We start from the raw sequence: 18,452 nt of genomic DNA, 5'->3' as shown, positions 1-18,452 counted from the left end.
TGAAATGTATTAAATAATAGTTTTATTGCTAAGAATCTGCTTTTATTAATGAAAAAATTACCAGATATTAATAGTGTTTTAAATGCCAAATTAAATAATTTATCACCAGAATTTACTCCAAATAATACGATGTGTTTTTGTAGCTGAATAAGAATAGGAAAAGGAGACTTTGAACAGCACCAACAAAAAAACTCCCCAAAACTGTTATAACATAACATATACAGTATACATTCAAAAACAGATGATCAAGTGTTTCTATATTGATCTCATAAAAATAACAGTTATTTTCTGGAAAACCAAAGCGTAGTTCATGGTTATTAAATGGATTTCTTTGTATTTTGCAAAAATCTGATATTTAATAAATTTAGATCTAAACTTGCACATTTCCTCTTATGTGAAATGATGAAACAGTTCTCTAACAAAGACTGTTTAATGAGTTTGAAAGTTTTGAATAAAGCGATTGACCATCAAACAACAGAGATGGAAGCTGAACTTGAACATCATGAACCAGACTGGAGGACATTTGGACCAAAGTCTGAGGGATTGCTTTGATCACATTGTTATATTGTTTTTCTATAATTTAATTTAAACTTACAGGAAACACTTTTAAATTAAATAATGTTTCCATTATAATTCATGATGTGTGATAATGACCAAATACCGTTATCAATCCAATTTTTGTAAAATATTGATTTGTTATCCCATAAAATCTACCAACAGTTACATATGGGAGAGTTGTGTTTAAATATGAGTTTCCTGATGATAAGTACAAGTTTAACAGAAAGATTTCTGTAGTCAAAAATCACATTTTAGCATGAACTCATTACCCCCTAAATGAGAGATCAACTTGACGGTGTCTGGAGGCTCCAGCTCCTCCAGGGCGACAGGGGGCGCTCTTAGTTTAACGCAGAAGGAGAAGAAGAAGAAAAGGAGGAAGAAGAGACACACACACACACCTGCGGTTTTCTGTTAGCATAGCTTCAGGTGAACATGTCTGCTGCGGAAGATGACACGGAATTGCGGGACCTGGTGATCCAGAACTTGGAGAATAGTGGAGTCCTGAACAAGATGAAGGTGCGCGGATCAAATCCAAACAGAACGGTTGTCTGGTTCGTCAGCGCTCTCTGCCGGGCTGAACGTTACGTTGGCTTTATGCACAAATCCTAATTTACGCATGCACAAAGCAAGAAGAATATGCATACACACAAATCCTAATTTACGCACAAATCAAGAATTACGCACGCACAAATCCGACTGAGTCTAATTTCTCTCCATACAAGGCCATCTAGTGCCCTGAAATTTAAAAGCAGTTTGGACACCATGATGCTCGCTATGTTAATATAAAAGATTTTCATAATCATTTACTGTTAAACCTGAAGGTCACTTTACTTCTGCTTGAATTTTACTTTTGCTATTTATTAAGTCTTTTTTTGCTGCTGCAGACAAAATAATTTCCCCATCGTGGGATAAAGTCTTAACTTATCTAATTACTTCTTCTTCTTTTTTTTTCAAACAGCGAAGTAAAAATCTCATTGATAGGAGTGTTTTGCGACGATCATTTATGAATCCACTGAGTTCTGAAAATGAAAACGTTGATGGTTTATTAAAAAAATACATTTAAATGCAATTTTTTCGCAAAAATTGTTCAAGCGCAATGTATTGTGGTCTTTATTTGCCAATCTAGTGAGCATCGAATGGACACTGGTTTTGTTCAGAGATTTCTGGGAAATTTCTTAGGCACTTGATTTTGGAATAGTAGATTTGGACAGCACATCAGAATGGTGAACACACTATATAGTGCGTATTGAAGGAATTTGGACAAAGCCTAAAATTCCAAAATCCACTGCTCTGGAAATTTCCCACAAATTTCTGCAAAGAACTAGTGTTCATCTATGTTAACAAGGATGGCAAAAATAGACCACTGTCAGGAGTCTTCCTGGATGCTGCACACCTGACTCTTATTCATTCAATCAACCACAGCAAACTTAAGCTCCGCACTGAGTGAAGCTCAGTGCAAAGTATAGTTCCTGCCTTCATTACTGTGCGTTATATCTGGACTTGATCTTATGTCTTCTGACCCTGACTCTGTTTGCCTGCCGCCTGCCCCGACCCTCGCCTAGATTTTGACCACCCTGTCTCTCCACTGATGATCTTATGCCTGTTATCAACTCCTGCCTGCTTGACCCTGATTTAGCTTTGTGGACTTTTAGCTGAGCTAATAAAGCTGCTGCACTTGGATCCAGCCGTCGGCCTGTTCTTGTCACAGACCACAATGCGTTGTGTTTGCACAGTTTGTCATTTGAAAAAGGTTATGTAAATTTAACGTATGGATTCATACGTTGTCTTTGTTAAATATTCAAATCTATTAGGTTTTTACTTCTGCAAACTGATGTTATAGGTGTTGTTTTAAAAAAGAAAAAAGTGACTCTGAATTGCATCAAAATCTAGATACTGGATGGTCCTGCACTTTGTAATCATTTAGGGTTAGGGAGAAGTGAGAGAATGCAGACATAGTCCATGCCTGCTGGAAAAATGTTCTTTGGACAGATGAGACTAAGTGATGAAGAGAAGACCTGCTCAGCTTCAACCAAGTACAGCATTCAAAGAAAAGATCCTTATAACAACTGTGCAGCACAGAGGTGGAAGTGTCATAGTTTTGGGATGCTTTGCTACTGCAGGACCTGGCCACCTCACCATCAAAAAATCTGTCATAAATGTTACCGTGTGTCAGGTTAAAAATTAAATGGATGGATAGATAGATACTGAATGACTTTATTGCCCCTCCTCCTTCTGCTGTACTGACTTTGTTTCAAACATTTGGTTAGAACTGAAGCTGCACTTTGAATTTAAAGAACTGTCAAAAGGAATGTTGATGGATTGGAGATGAAGGGCGGCTCTCATGCTGCTGCTTGTCTTTGCTCCTGCAGGCGGAGATGAGGGCTGCAGTGTTTCTGGCCATGGAGGACCAAGATAGACTGGAGGTGGGCCTTGGTCCTGAGTGGACTCTCCACTCTTGGCTCCTCTCTCACCTGCTTTTCCTTTTCGTCTTCAGAACAAAGTCCCGCTCGTCAATGAAAGCCTAAAGAAGTGTCTGAACAGCAGAGACGGTGAGTTTTGATGCTGTGGGCTCTGAGTGCTGGCTGCTCTAAGCCAACAAGAGGAATGGAATCAGTATGAACTCATCATGAAAAAGTTGGATAGAGCAGGGTCACATAAACCCACTTTGATTATTGTGAAAGGTACAACAGTTTAGGAGGGGGAAAAAAGTTTGTTGTCCTCAGTGCCGTCGTTTAATAATGTCGAGCCTCTGGTAGCCCAAATAATCTGTCATAATCAGAGGAGCACACGATCAAAAACCTGATCTGATTAAAAAAAAACTGGCTAATCATTCATCACACTGAGGCAGAGAGAGAGTAGGTTACTGATGTGAAAGAGGGGCGGGGAATGGCCATGCCTCTCTGCTGCTGCCCGTTGTCTCCTCTCTCCCCCTAGCAGCTACTCACCGGGTCCAGCTCTGGTCTTTAGAGTCAAATCAGGATCATCTTAAAGTGAATGAAAAACCAGATTGAACATTATGGAAAAATATTTAAAGACTCATCCCTCCTCTGGTGTCGGCATAGAGCCGACCAAAAAAACAAGGGTTTTCCATATTTTCCGGTCTTCTGCAAGAAGTATCCTTCAGTATCCTTCATATCAACCCCATGAGGTTTAACATCTCCTACAATGACGTCTGTCCACCAAGGACGGGGTTTGCCTTGAGGTCATTTCCAGCCCGCAGCCCCTGGATTAAACAGCAAAATGGCTTGCGTCGGATGGTAAGAGGGTAAACTGAAGACGTGGCCGAACCACCTGCTGCGGCATTGCGCAACAAGGCAGGAGGCTTGGGGCTGGTAGGTTAGAGACGCGTTTGGGCCACTTGATGTTCTCAATGGTCCTGAGAGCCCGGCTGTCGAAGCCATCTATTCTTGTGGCTAAGCTTTTATTTAAAGCCCACGTCTCCGAACCATAAAGCAGGATGGAGAGTACAGCTAAGTTGTAGATCTGGAGCTTTGTCTTGCGCGTTATGTTTTGATGACGCCACAGTGATTTTTTGTTTAGAGAATGCAGAGCTGATGCTGCCAGTGCCCTTCTGCGGGTGATATCTGGTTTTAGGTCACTGATAGCTGTCACTATGGATCCCAGGTATGCAAAGCTCTTCACAGGCTCTATGAGAGGCATGGGTCTGGGCTAGGTCTGCACAATAAATCGCAAATGTATCGTTATCGCGATCTCAAGCTGTGCAATATCCATACTGCAAAAGTCGGCAAAAATCACAGTAAATGGTAAACCTTAAATGTGCTAAAACAATCTTATGGCAGCTTGAAGTATTTAACGAATCGAATAATTTATGCATTTGACCAACTTGCATGAATTTGTTTTTTGTCCAGTTCACCTGGAGACCATACTTTGCTTCTTCACTGTAAATTCCTGGACCGTTTTTTTAGCTGACTAAGGGATGTGCTGAGCAGGATGGTGTCGTCGGCATACTCCAGGTCAGTCAAATGGTATTTGCCAGGAGACACTTCAGGGACTTGTTCACAAACCCGGGACATCAGCTGATCTATGATGCAGTTAAAAAGATCAGGAGCTGCCACACAGCCCTGGCGAACGCTACTGGAGATGGGAAACCAATCTGTCTTTGCCATTTACACAGACACAGCTTTCTGCGTTGCTGTAGAGCAGACTAAACGGAGAAACAATCTTGGGTGGTGCCCCAAGGGTCTTTAGGATATTCCACAGTGAGGTATGGCAGACGGTGTCAAATGCAGCCTTTAGATCTCAATGTAGAGATGGCGATCTTTAGGGAATTCATAGGTCTTCTCTATGAGTAAAGGGACGGCAGAGATGTGGTCTGTTGTGGAGTGGTTGGGCATAAAGCCAGCCTGCTGGGGACGTCGGCTGCTTCTGATGGCTGGGAGAGCACGGTTGAGCAAGATCCTGGTGAAGAGCTTGCCAGGAATGCAGAGAAGTGTTATGCCTCTGTGGTTGTTGCAGATAAGATAACCCTTGCCTTTCCAGAGGGGCAGAATGACCCCTCTAGTCCAGTCCTTTGGTAACCTCTCTGACTCCACACCTTATTAAAGATGTGGGTTAGCCACTCGATCATGCCGTCTACACCTGACTTAAACATCTCAGTGGTTATGGCACAAAAACCGGGAGCTTTCCCGTTCTTAAGATGTCTTAGAGCAGCTCTGACTTCTTGGGGTGTAATAAGATCTGAACCCTACAAACACCACTGAGGGCAGCACTGTTTGGAGCCTCTGGGCTGATGTAGGCGGTTGAGTCAATGCTGTGCTGCAGGAGGCGGCTAAAGTGGTCTTTCCAGCGCTTAAGGCAGTTTTCTTCATTTGTAAAAAGTTCGCCATCGGCGTCTTTCGCCAGGGCTGTTGTGTTTAGAGCCCAAGACCACAAACATTTATGTGAATTTTGTAAATAAAACCTCTTCTACAGATCAACCGACCGTCACCACAAACTCAGCAAGTAAGAGATGTGATATGGAGGTTACAGAGGAAATTCGCAAACCAATTGCTACCCTTGAATGTTGTTGAAAGTGAAGTGTTGATTATTTCATGGAACCAGTTTATCAGTACCAGTGGTTTTGCCGCTAGACAGACGAGGCTGACATTGCGTCTCACATCATTTTTCTCAACAAAAATAGAAAGATCTGTATTTTTAAACTTTTTTCTCCCATGTTAACTGAAAAGTGGCGCGATGATGAGATGTTTTTAGAGCAGACCTGTGCATGACTCGTGTGGTGTTTGTGGGTGACCTGGTGCTTGCAAACATCATGTCGTGACCTGTTTTAATGCTCCTTTTTTTGTAGTCAAATCTCATCTTATGTTTCCATGTGGAGAATGTCTGAGCCCCTTTCTCAATGCGGCCTCGTGTCTTTGTAGGTCGCCTGGCAGTGGCTTTCATCGTGGACTTCCTGCAGGTCTTCAGCTTGGATTTCAGCCTGGCGGTGTTCCTGCCAGAGATCAACTCTGTGAGTTTCTGAGTGTGTTCTGCAACTGCAGCATCTCCATTTTTATGTTTGGATGACTGTGACACAAAGCTAAGCAGTGTTGCAGTGAAACATTCGGGTCTTCTGCAGAAGAACATTTCACAGTTAAATGTTCAGATTGTTTGATCATCTGAAAACTGTGCATGTGACCCTTTTTGCATAACTGTGCAGGTAAAATAAAAATGTATGCCACACCCCTGCAGCTTTCATTGAGAAAAGAAGCACACAGACACAGGTTTAACTGGGGAGAGGATAACACAAATTAGCCATACAGTTATGAAACCACGGGTTGAATGTAAACACATAAAGTAAGTTGTAGACGTGTGTGTGTGTGTGTGTGTGTGCATGCACATACGATGCCTGCCTGTGTGTTTTGCTGTAGCCAAACGGTGTGGACAGCAGGGAGGTGGTCTGCAGAGAGCTGGGTCTTCGGGACTCTGAGGTGGACAAGAGCTCTCCGTTGCTGCTGGAGCTCCTCAGAACTGCACCACGCCCCCCCCAACAGGTAAGGCAGCTGCCAACTACAATCAGAACCAGAACTGTTCTTGGTCTGCACTCAAATGTTCCAGCCCTTTACTAAAGCTCTTTACCAGATGGACAAATTAAATATCCATATTCTAAGCAGGAACTGAAAAGTAGGATAATGACATATAACAATATGACATATATAACATATGACAATAATGTACTAATATTCCTTTTTTAAACAATAGCGTTTGAAAATGTAAGCTGTGGAAAGCTCTGTCCGTTTTAGTCACTGCCGCTTTTCTTCTAGCAGGAACTCTCCCAGAACCAACTCCAAAATGTTCAGAAGACCTTTGACCTTTACAAGGTGAGTGCAGCGATTTCCTTCAGCCTGTGAGCTGTTGACAGACCTTCAGAATTGTTCCTGTGTGCAGAATCAGAGTGGCCTGCTGCAAAGGCGAGATTTGAAGAGCATTTTCACAGATCTGCTCCCGAGTTTGAATCAGTAAGTATCTTTTTCTACTTATGTGAGGTTTGTTGTCATCCCCTTGGGTCCAAAAGAGCTTCATAAGAAAAGACGCTGCCCACAAACCGCTTGTCCAAAGTCTGTCCTGCAGCTTGTTAAAAATATACAATATAAGATATGCCAGTACAAATGTCAGGATTCAAAAATACATAGCTTAAAAGCTGAGTTGTATTTTATCACTGCTATAACACTCCAAAGCTCTTTTTTCCACTGAAAACAATGCAGTTAATGCCTCAACAGCGCAGTGATCGACGCTGCTCCCAGTAGTTTTGAGATCTCAAGAACCACAAGTCACAGAACCATCTGGAAAGCAGGGCTGGGATATATGGCCATAAAATAAAAGCTCCCATATTTTTCATACCATATTTGATTTCTGATTTTTATCGATTTTCTCTCCTTCCTTATACTTTCTTTAACAAAGATTGCAAATGACAGAATACATTTAACAAAAACTTTTTTTAACATCTCTTTTGGAAATTGCCTCTGACATAAATAGAAGCTGTGATCATGTTTGTGTCAATGCAGCAGATGTTTTGTGAGCTACCGCTCGCTTGAGCATCCTTTGCAGAGTAGACGGTAGATTAAAAAATCTACTGGCCAAGCAGATTTGTTACTGGCCTAATTATTACATTATTTTACAAAGAAAAACCGTAGCCGTTATTTTATAAAATATGTTTTGTTTTGTTCTTTAGCTTTATTTTTATTGTGTTTTCCTGTCATTTTATTTACACTGAACAACAAAAACAAAGAGGCAAACAAATTCCTTTTCTTTTTTTTTCTTTTTTGGTAAAACAAAACTTTAGGTGTAGAGATCCAACATTTGTTGAAAATGTCTACTTTTACTTCTTGTCGAGATGTCAATTTTCCATCAAGGAAATGACACACATACCGGTAATCTCCATCTGGGAGGGTTCACCATTTTTAGTGCTTGCCAAGAATAAAATCCTTACCAGGTAGATCTTCATTCAGTACAGTTTTCTATCTAAAATGATAATATATTCAATGCAAAAAGAGGAAGTCACTACATAATTAAAACACGATGCAGCAATAACAACTTTTTAAAAAGATTATTTTCTAAGTATCTCCTGTATTGAATTCTGATCAATGGGGGGGGGGGTCAGCACAACATCTCTTTGTAATGTTACAAAGACACTGCTAATTAAGCTGCATACAAAGTGAATTCATGTCTGTTATCATATTTATAAAATGCTGTTTTTTAATTAATGGTCCTGTTAATTTATTTTGTTATATTTATTTGCCACTTTTAAAAGTCTGGGTAGGTAAAATATTGTCTGACATTAAACCAGTCAGTGTTTGCATACTGGTGACACATAGAACTACTCATAACAAAGCATCATAGCATCAGTGTCTAACAACACCAAGTCCAACAGGTTTAACCTCCAGTTCTGTCTGGATCCTGTTAAATATTGTCATGTGTCGCTGCTTCATCAGCCAAACGCTACATGGATGTGGATTAACAGAATTTGCCGGGTGGGGGGGGTGCTTCTCGTATTGCTCGCAAATGGTAACAGGAGTCCAGAAAACTACAAAAGACACCAAAAGGGAACTTCAGTCTCAAGTTACATCATTGTCAGATCCCGCCATCTGTTGTTGCTTCAGCTTAAGTGCACTTAATGGGAGACGACCAAGGAGGACACCTTTGTTGAAAATGGATCATAAATATGCCAGACTTGAATTTGCCAAATTACATGTCTATTGGACATTACTGGAAGAATGTCCTATAGACAGATAAAACAAAAATTTAACATTTTGCACATCAGCTCTTTGTTCACAGACGGAAAAATAAAGAATATCAGGATAAGAACACTGTCCCTACTGTGAAGCATTTAGGAGCCTTTGTTATGTTCCAGTACTGGTTTTCTGCATCTGGCTCTAGTGTTGGGTTTTTTACTTTAAAAAAGTAATTATAGTTACTAGTTACACCCCATCGTTCACAAGTGGCCGGGATAGGCTCCGGCAGCCCCGTGACCCTGAAAGGGACAAAACGGAATAGAAAATGAATGATGAATAGTTACATCCCCACATCAGTTACATCAGACCGCCATCTTTATTCTTAACAAAGAAGAAGCCCGCTGAGGCTGGGTATGTGGATGAAGCCCTTTGCCAACTTCTCTCGGGTGTATGATAGTTTCCGACTCAGGCTAGGAAAGCAGGAACACCCATCTTCTGGTGGGCATAGCTTCGGGAAGGAGGTTGATGGCTCAGTCGTAGGACTGGTGTGGAGGGAGCTGTGTGGCACGCGGTTTGTTGAAGACCTCCCGTGGATCTCATATTGAACCGGCAACCCTCCACCCTCTGAACCAGCCTCTGAACAGGCAGACGGCTGGTTCCAGTTGCAGCAGGTTTATTAGCTCATCTAAAAGTACATAAAATTAAATCAGGGTTAGGCAGGCAGAGGTTAACAACAAGCATGGGAGCATCAGAGAAACAACGAGAATAGTCAGGATCCAGACGAGAGTTGGGGCAGGCAAACGGAGTCGAGACAAAACAGGGTTAGCAAATCAAATGATCAGGTCGGTAATTCAGCTAGAGTGGCACAAAAAATACTTTGCACTGAGTGAGGCTCAGTAAAGCATTTAAGTGTCATGTGATTGATTGGCAAATGAGAGTCAGGTGTGCAGCATCCAGAAATTGCATGCTGGGGTTGCTGGGAGATGTAGTATTTTAGAATTCTGGAGACACTCCCGCCAGTGACCAGAGGGGAAGAACAGAGCTCTGACTCTTTTCAGGGATACACTACAGCAGCAGTGATCCTGGAGATGCTTGGCTACAAGGGTAAACATAGGAGAAAACAAACCTAGCATGAAAGCAACAGTTGAATGCAAAAATAAAGGCAGCTTGGAGATATAATTAGTCAACTGACTGAAGCACAGGGAGGAACGATGAAAAAGCAAGTGCCCAAGGAACACAGCCAGATGCCCATACTTGAAGCACTGGAAAATGCAAAACAGAGACTCCTGGCCATGACCAGCCGCCTTAAGAGGTACACAAGAGCCAATAATAAACAACCTGTGAAAGTGTTCGCTTAGTGGCAGGGTAATAACAGCAGAACAGATCCACCAAGGCTGGAAACTGAACAGTACTGGAAAAGTATGTGGGAGAAAGAGGCAGCACATAACAGCAATGCCCAATGGCTGGTCTCTCTGAGAAAAGAACATAGCAACCTCCCTGAACAGAATCCAGCAACCTTTACAGTGACAGACATCCAAGAAAGACCCAAAGGTATAAAGAACTGGTCAGCACCAGGCCCTGACATGATACATGCCTACTGGCTGAAGAAACTCACTGCACTCCATGAGCACCTGGAACCACAAATTCTAAGAGATGGGACTCACCTCGAATGGCTAATGAATGAGCAAACGGTTTTAATCCAGAAGGATCCCTTAAAGAGTGCAGTCCTATCCAACTACCGACCAATCACCTGTTTCTCCGCAACATGGACGCTTATAGGAAACTTGGTAAGATTGGGGAAAACCACCCTCGAAGGGTATACCCCAAACTGGAGAAGTGTCTTCAGCAGTTACTTGGAAAAACCTCTATCTTGTTTGACAAAACTGGAGTGCTAGTAACAACAAAGAATTTGTGCAGGACCTTCAAGCTCACAGGCATGTGGTAGAGGACATGAGCTTGGGTAAGAAACCACCTGCAGAGAGAGGGAAGCCAATGTTTTTTTAATAAACTCTCAAAAGTTGTCCTAAAGCTCTCGTTTTCAACAATTAAACTGTCTTAGCCAATTCATCATTAGTCTAACCAATCATATGTGTTTAATATCTCCACTTCCTTGATACAGGGATGCCGACATGGCAAATGGTAAATACCGGATACTTGTGTAGCGCTTTACTACCTTCCTTGAAGGCCCAAAGCCCTTTATAGTTATAGTACCATTCACCGATGCGCACACACACCGCAATCGAACACTGGCGCCAAACCTATAACCACCAGGAGCAATGTGGTTCAGTGTCTTTCCCAAAGACACATAGGTGTGCATGGCAGGAACCAAACATGTAATATTCTGATCAGAGGTCAACCACTCTACCACTGCACCATGGCCGCCCCATCATGATTTAATTCGTATGACTTAATCATTTTCAAACTATCCCACTTTTCCAATGTCTTGAAAACATAAACTTTTCCACTTAGATAACATCTTAATCTTAAGGTGATAATCTTAGAAATCAAAGTTTCCACATTTGAAGGGAATTTGGCCAACCCTCTATCTGCGGGGGGGGTGGAGACCCAACCCGTCAAACCACCAAGGTCCCGTACCGATAGTGGACCCTCCCCTAGGCAGCCCCCCCCAGTACAGGCAAAAATACCACCCCCCCAAGCCAAGCCAGACCACCACTCAACCCCCCCAACCACACACCCCCCAACACCAGAGCCCGGAAGACCGCACAGCACACCAGCCCGCCCCACCCAGGCACCGGACCCGACCCCCCAACTAATGGAGTCCCCACTGCCCCCCACCGGGCACCGGAAGGCCCCAACCCCCACCCCTAACCACAGCAGACAGACAAGGAGCAATGAGGCCCAGGCACCACCACCCCCAGTCATGGAGTTAGCTACGGGAGACCAGAGAGACTGAATTCTTTCAGTTACTTGTTGAACTTTGGGCTGACATTTTTTCCAAGCAGTCTGTATTGACTTCTATTTATATTTTTCTTGTTTTTCCATTTTAGTAAAATTGTTTTTTTAGCAATACAAAGAGTTATGAAAATGATAGATAATAATCCTCCTTCTATATCGATGGCACTCATGTCACCAAGCACACAAAGTGACGGTGAAGCCGTGGGATATTTCTCTATCATTTGCAGTTTACCTGTTTTTCTTCCAGAAACTTCTATTTGTTGGTATAGTTGTGTAGCCTCACCAGGACGGTTTGTGTGCTGCCTTTACCATCTCGCCTGCTCAAAGGATGGAGGGCTATCTCAATCTTGATCCACTTCCCAAAACTTTAGGGATCCATTCCTGGAAGAATGTAACTGAATCATTCCCCTCAGCGCTGTCTTTAAGCCCAATGATTCTAACATTTTGGTGGCGGCTTTGGTTCTCGTAGTTGTTCAGCCTTTCCAGTGCTTTCTTGAGAGCTTTCTCCACCGACTCCATACTCTGCGCACTCTGTGGAGACCTGTCCTCGAGGTCAGACATGCGCTGCTCCAAACTGGTCATCCAAAATTTGAAGTGCTGCTCTTTTTATTTAACTGTCCCTTTATTTTTATTTTCTAATATCCCAACTTAAAAAATACAGTCACAACTTCAAGCTTTTTGAGCAAAAGGAACCATATAAAGTGCCTTCAAGGTCCTAGAGGGATTCCCAATTGCTGTCCAATAAACGTCAGTGAACCTGTGAACTAGAGTTCCTTTACTCTGAACAAAAGACCATATTCTATTTTAACGTGATTATTCTTTTGAACTGTTCGTGTGTAACATCTCCCAATCTTGTACAATAAAGTAGAATCAAAATGTAAATGGTATTTTCTCCAAAGTGCACATTCTTTTTTAACATTTTTTCCTAATACAGCAGCAACTATAATATAAAAGGTGTGTTAGTCATTTCTGTGTGTTTTTTAGTTTTTGGTGATAATCTAGGTATAAACCAACTGAAAACTTGTCAGTTCTTGTTATTTAAATGGTGGGGTCATTATATTGTAATCATAAAATACTCCAGCAGGTCAGGAAAGTCCAGAAGCTTAATTTCAGACACTGCATTGCAGGCACGACTTGGAGAAGTTCTTCGCCAATGAGCTTCAGGCAGCAGACCAGGGCAAGTATCACCATCATCTTCATCATGAAGTTCTCAACAAATAAAGCCCTGCTGTGCAACGATAAAGACTTTGTTTGTATGCAGAGATGGACTTCCAGTTCTTCCTGCTGTTGTTCAAGCGTCTCCTCCCTCGCTGTAGTCATGCGGTGAGCATCCTTTCTCTGATGGCTTCACTGTTCATCAGTACGCCTCAGCAGGTCTTCCTGAAGTGCAAGTGCTCCTCCGAATCACTTTGCAAACGCTGTCTGAGGATCAGCTGTTAGACATGATGATGATCATGAGGAAAAGCTGCTGCCAGCAGAACGCTTGAGCCTGAGCTGCGTATGTTTGTAACATGGAGATCAGGGTATACTGTTTGTGAGGATGGATTCTTAGCTGTTCTGTCATTGTTGGCTCATATCCATTCAGAGTAATAGAGCATGTTATCTCTGCACTCCTAGTAAACTGAAGATATACTCATGTTTCAGTGAAATGACAGTAGTTCACCTCTGCTGACTCCACAGCACACACACCTGATCACCCTCAACAAGTGCAAACACACCTGATCCAGATAGATAGAACCCGTGGTTTCAACGTGATGCACTTTTGCTAAGACTGTTTCTTCTGAACTATATACTCTGTGCTGCTTTTGCACAGGTCTCTACATAATCATTCACCTTTTTCTCACAGAGGTTACTTTTTACATAAGTCACTATTTTCACACAGAAGTTACATTACAACTTTTGTCTTTTCTCAAAAAGGTTTCTTTTGTTACATAAAAGAATCTTCTTTTTCACAGTTCATTTTATTCCAAAGGAAGGTACCTGTTTTTTTTTCCAATAAGTTAAGAAGTTCACACATGTTGTCCCCACCATAGTTGCGTCTTTTTTCCTCAGAGACTGTAGATTTTCCCTCAGGAGTTATGTTTTTTTTCCACAAGTTACCTATTTTTCACCAATGTTACCATATATTAACCCTAATTCCTCCTCCGGCCTTGGCTGCATAAGTTGGTAGCAGCTGGACGGTTGACCTGACGCTGAGTTTTCGTCTCAGGACGGCGTGCCGGTGTTCCCTGCAGACAATGAAGATCTTCAGCAGCTAACAACCTCCCCCAACCAGAAGCAGGAGCACTTAGACCTGGACTTGAATGCAGTGGTAAATCTTGAAGAAGAGGACTCGTTCTTCGACGATCCTCTTCCGAAGCCTCAGAAGACGTATGGCTGGTGAGAAGCTTTGCTTTTGTTTGAAGTGGAGAGGCTTCTTGTTTTAAATCTGGGAGATCCAGATACTAAACCTGAATGCTGATGGGTTCATTAGAAGATCCTCCAGATATTATATTTGGACATAAAGGTAGTATTAGTAGATTCATGCCATCAAAACTTTGACCAATGATTAGAAGCAGGCCCCGAAGAGAAGCAGGTTTGACACAGCAGACCCAGAACTCGGGCTCAGACCCGGTACGTCCCTGCAGGGTTCAGATTCCACAGTGCGTGAGGACTTCAGGTTTTGGTGAGAACATTGACCTAAATCTTTGTTGGTTTCCCACTCTGTCTCTGAAGTCCAACATCTTCAGCTGGAGAGAAGGACTTTCCAGAAAAGACCCAGTCACAGCAGTGAGTATCAAACCATCATGCTGAAACGGCACTACAGCAGGAAAACAGACAGTTTTCTGAGTCATGTGAGGCGCCTAAAAAATGCTGGCTCAGTGCTGCGCTGCTCTTTGAAGCCCAGTTGAAGCTCGTCTGGGTTGGGGGGGGGGGGGCAGCTGCAGAGGCTGTTTTCTGTCTCTGTGCATCAGAAGAATAAAGACATCGTATACTTTCTCTTTCTCTTTCTTTGACCTGAGTTTGTGTAGAACAAAACGGACCAAAACCATTTGGGTTTTTTTTGCACTGTATTTCATCCCACGAAGGGAAATTCTTTCTCCGCATTTGACCCATCCCCTTGGGAAGCGGTGAGCTGCAGCCGAAACCGTGCCCGGGAGGCAGTAGCGTTAAGGGTCTTGCCTAAGGACCCTCACTGGGTGATGTTAACTGCTCGCCATTGATATGGTAGTTACCCCCAGTACCATTGCTCATTCCCCTCCGGGAATCGAACCCTGGTTTCCTGCATGGTAGCTTCCCACCTTACCAACTGAGCTAAGGTTGTATATGAATGTTTTATTAAGAAAAAATCAGATGTTTTTGCTTTTTACTTCTGCTGACAAAGATAAAGAGACTTTCTTCTTTATTAGGTGTGTTGTTTGTATCACTACTGTCATAGTGTTGACTAATAGTAGGAATCAGCACTAAAGCGTGGTGGAAAGCAGCCCCCCAGCCCCCACCTGCTTCCACGTTCTCTCTGGAGGTTATTTCCACGCTCAGCCATCCTTCAGTCAAGATGCTGTGTTGGTGCTGCAGGTGGACGGGCCCCGCTGAGACCAGGGGGAGTCATGCAGAGTCGCTGTCTGGGGCTCTAAGGCCAGGAGGAAGAGGAGGGGCTGGCAGCAGAAAGGGTGGGTGGGGTTTGCATCATTGTTGCATGTGCAGCAGGCCTGTTTGTAAAGTGTGGTCTGTCCTGCAGGAGCCTCAGACTCCAGGGACGGGAGCTTCAGGGCCCCCAGTGACAGAACAGGTATAGTGGACATCACGACAGGAGGAAGAGACATCAGCTGCTGAAGACGACTAACGCGCTGGTCTTTTCTCCACAGACGAGGACTTCGAGTATGACGATGACTTCCACAGGTATGAGGGCAGGGCTGAGGGGGCTCCTGCTGGAACACCTTCATCGCCATGAACCGCACTCTTCCTCTGTTGCAGCCATCGCTCCGAGCTCTCCAAGAGTGAGCAAAGCATCGATGAGGAGATTCAGGAAGTTTCCATTGAGGGCCCTGACAGCAGCGACAAGGTGAGGCTGGGATCTTCTGGGGGGGGGGCTCCGCCCTGAGCTGCTTTAAAATGCTGTGTTGTTGCAGCTTGAAGAAACTACGCTGGACGTGAGCGTGTCGCAGCTCAGCCAGGCTGACGCCGCTGATTTCATGGAGGACGTGTCGTGAGGGTGTCGGTGTGGCCTCTGCCTTTGCAGTAAAGGCCTGTGCTGCTGGCCTGACGAGGGAGCGTCTCCTGACCAGGATCTGCAGCGGTCAATCAGTCATATCCACTTCTACAGATCTGAAAAGCTGCTGTCCTCTCCTCATGCCTCCCTTTCCACACTGCACATGTATGTTCATGCTGACCTGGTGGGACTGATCTGATCTCACATGAGACTTCTGCTCTCCAGCTTTCACCTTCCTGAAGCTGCTCTTTTGTGGTGGTTCTGGTTCTGAGGCTGCTCAATCCCTGCAGAAAGAGATGCTCTCCATCTGTGATGTAGAGAAGCTGCAGTGTGCACGTGAGCGTGCACACTGCAGCTGAAAGAGGAAGGCAGAGTTGAGTTTCATTTGTTCGCCTCTGAACTGCTGTCAGACTGATCAGAGCACCTCAGCACCAGCAGCTCCTGCTCATCCAGACCACCCCACCGAGTCCTGCACATCGAGAGTCCGGCCGCTGCCGCACAGGTCCGTCCAGCTCGGTTCTTTCTCTGTCCTGTTTCTTACCTGCTGATTAAATCTCTGACTGAAAGTTTTTCTCTGGAGTTTGTCTGATGATGCTGAGCTTCTCAGCTCACAGGAGTCTGCTTCTCCTTTTCAAACAAGTTGACTTAAAAAGCAGCTTCAGGTTCTGATTCTACAACCGTTTGCTTGAGAGGAGAAAGCTAAAGGACAGAAGTTCCTTCTTCCTCACTTGATGCTTCTCAGGAGTCCAGTTTTGCAACAGTTTTCGCCTCAGTGGAGGAGCCTTCCAGGTTTGATCCAGGAGGGAGCGGCTCACACTGAGCTCAGGGTCCACTTCACCAAATCTTTTCAATTAGATTAGATTGATGTTCTTTATTCATCCCACAAGGGAAAACTGGTTTGGAGCAGTTGTACATGTATGACAATCTGTGCATAAATGACAAAGCTACTAAAGGTGCATTTGAGGCACGATTGTTGATGGGGAGAAATGGAAAATTGCATGAAAGAGTTGAAAGAATCAAGAAGAGCTGTCCTGGATCAAGAATCATGAAAACTCCGCCTTATCTGCTGCTGATTACCTGGATCAGGTGTGTTTGGTTGAATTCAGGCCTCGAGGGCCACCGTGCTTCCCAGACACCTGTGACAGCTGTTCTGAAATGTTGTGGTCATGCAGAAATCCCTCCTGAAGGCAGCAGACGGGGTCCGATCCCATGCATTTGCGTCTGTGAGAAAGTTATTCCGTTTATCAAAAGGAGGACCTAAGCTCTGATTGAAATGCTCGGTTATTCATTATTGAGGGGAATCTGCACTCATGCTGCAGGTTTCACAGACGGCTGTTGAAGGAGCCCCCATCCTCTTTGGCTCCAACAACAGAAAATGACACAGAATGTCATTTTCACAAACCACAGGGGACAGAAACTGAAGACGAGCTGCTCTTCCTCAGTGTCTGAATGGGAACATCAGAAAAAGGAAGAGAAGATCTGATAAACATCTTTCACTAAGAAAAGTCTGCAAACCGCAGCGGAAACGCCCCATGAAAACAAGATCATGCATGAAGATCCTCCATTTCTGCAAAGCTGGAGGAAAACACCTTCCACCTGTAGAAGTGTGGCTGCTTTTCGGTAGGGAGGGGGCCTTATGACATTAAGGCCCAGCTCTTTATATGAGTAAACCTAGTGTACCCGACAGCCTTTATCTTAATGTCACATGAAATCTTCGGGGGGGAGGGGGGGCAGGCTGAGAGGCACGTCTGTTTATGTTGACTTGGTGATAAATGAACACAAATGAGTTCAGATCTTCTCCATCATGAACAATTAAAGCAGAAATAAAGAGTCAACTTCCTCCAGAGTTTTGTGTTTCTGATCTGAACTTCTGCTCCAGACGGCTCACGACTGTAAGCCCACACTTCCTGTCTCAAAGGTCACCAGCGGTGTCCTGTATCCAGCTGATTGCGTTCTGACATCCACCCCATAGGTTCCTCCTTGGCCTCTTGCTGTGAGCACCAACTGAGTTCTGAGCTTGACGTTATGACATTTTCTGACAAGTCCTGACATTTAGAAAGGCTCTGAAGCATGCGTCTAGCTTCAGATGGCTCCCAGTATCTCTTTAAAGTTCCGTAGGATCTTTGGCTCGTCTGAACTCCTTCATGCAGAGTTTTCTTTCTAAACTGTCACAGCTCCAACACTGTTTGTCACAGAGTCCGGGATACTTATCTATTTATTTATGTTTGTTTATTTTAGCTAAACGTGGAAATGTGTTTCTAGTTTGACAGAATATTGCTTCATAAATATTTTTCCCTCTAGAGCCCCACACATGACACAATTTACTCAACTCTCCCATACTCAGTCATTTTACCCAAAATCATATTTTTCTTTCCAAATTTGATCTCCAACTTGCAATTGTGAGAAGAATTCTGACCTTAGAGACCCGATTCCAGCACAGATAGTAGCCAAAAAGGTTGGGATTCTTTCACAGGGTTGAATGATTTTGGTCAATGAAGGGATTTTTATTTTTACATATTTCATATTTGAAGATATGAACTTTTTATTTCAAGGGAGTGAAGGTTGCCACTCAGCCAAATAACATGGATAGTGCTAAATCCAAACCAGAAAACTGATGATCA

At 43.6% G+C, this 18,452-nt stretch overlaps 1 protein-coding gene across 4 annotated transcripts; it reads left to right on the top strand.

Annotated features, from left to right (window-relative positions):
• The first annotated feature begins 908 nt into the window (after window positions 1–908).
• On the top strand, window positions 909–16,397 carry cep43 (centrosomal protein 43). 4 transcript variants are annotated; one of them, XM_011492110.4, is made up of 16 exons: window positions 909–1,074; window positions 2,928–2,981; window positions 3,053–3,107; window positions 5,937–6,025; window positions 6,426–6,548; window positions 6,819–6,875; window positions 6,943–7,013; window positions 12,770–12,819; window positions 12,904–12,965; window positions 13,852–14,021; window positions 14,358–14,411; window positions 15,198–15,292; window positions 15,361–15,411; window positions 15,488–15,521; window positions 15,597–15,684; window positions 15,752–16,397. In XM_011492110.4, exons 1-16 carry the CDS (start codon window positions 991–993, stop codon window positions 15,830–15,832), a joined length of 1,218 nt encoding a protein of 405 aa, XP_011490412.1. In that variant the 5' UTR covers window positions 909–990; the 3' UTR covers window positions 15,833–16,397. The 4 variants fall into 4 exon arrangements, with proteins under 4 accessions (XP_011490412.1, XP_011490413.1, XP_020570282.1 ...); XM_020714623.3 differs by having other exon boundaries at window positions 914–1,074; window positions 6,822–6,875; XM_011492111.4 differs by lacking the exon at window positions 14,358–14,411.
• The last annotated feature ends 2,055 nt before the right edge of the window (window positions 16,398–18,452 follow it).

Source organism: Oryzias latipes, chromosome 24 (genome assembly GCF_053564925.1).
Source record: "Oryzias latipes strain Hd-rR chromosome 24, Olatipes_Hd-rR_3.1".
NCBI lineage: Eukaryota > Metazoa > Chordata > Actinopteri > Beloniformes > Adrianichthyidae > Oryzias > Oryzias latipes.
The sequence above is the reverse complement of the archived record's forward strand: the minus strand, read 5'-3'. Positions and strand labels throughout refer to the sequence as shown.

Bases quoted from the DNA above. Each gene is read 5' to 3' on its own strand.
- cep43 (XM_011492110.4), top strand. From the start codon at position 991: ATGTCTGCTGCGGAAGATGACACGGAATTGCGGGACCTGGTGATCCAG. The intron at 6,876-6,942 runs GTGAGTGCAGCG...TCCTGTGTGCAG, and splicing joins AGACCTTTGACCTTTACAAG to AATCAGAGTGGCCTGCTGCA. The intron at 15,293-15,360 runs GTGGGTGGGGTT...TCTGTCCTGCAG, and splicing joins AGGGGCTGGCAGCAGAAAGG to GAGCCTCAGACTCCAGGGAC.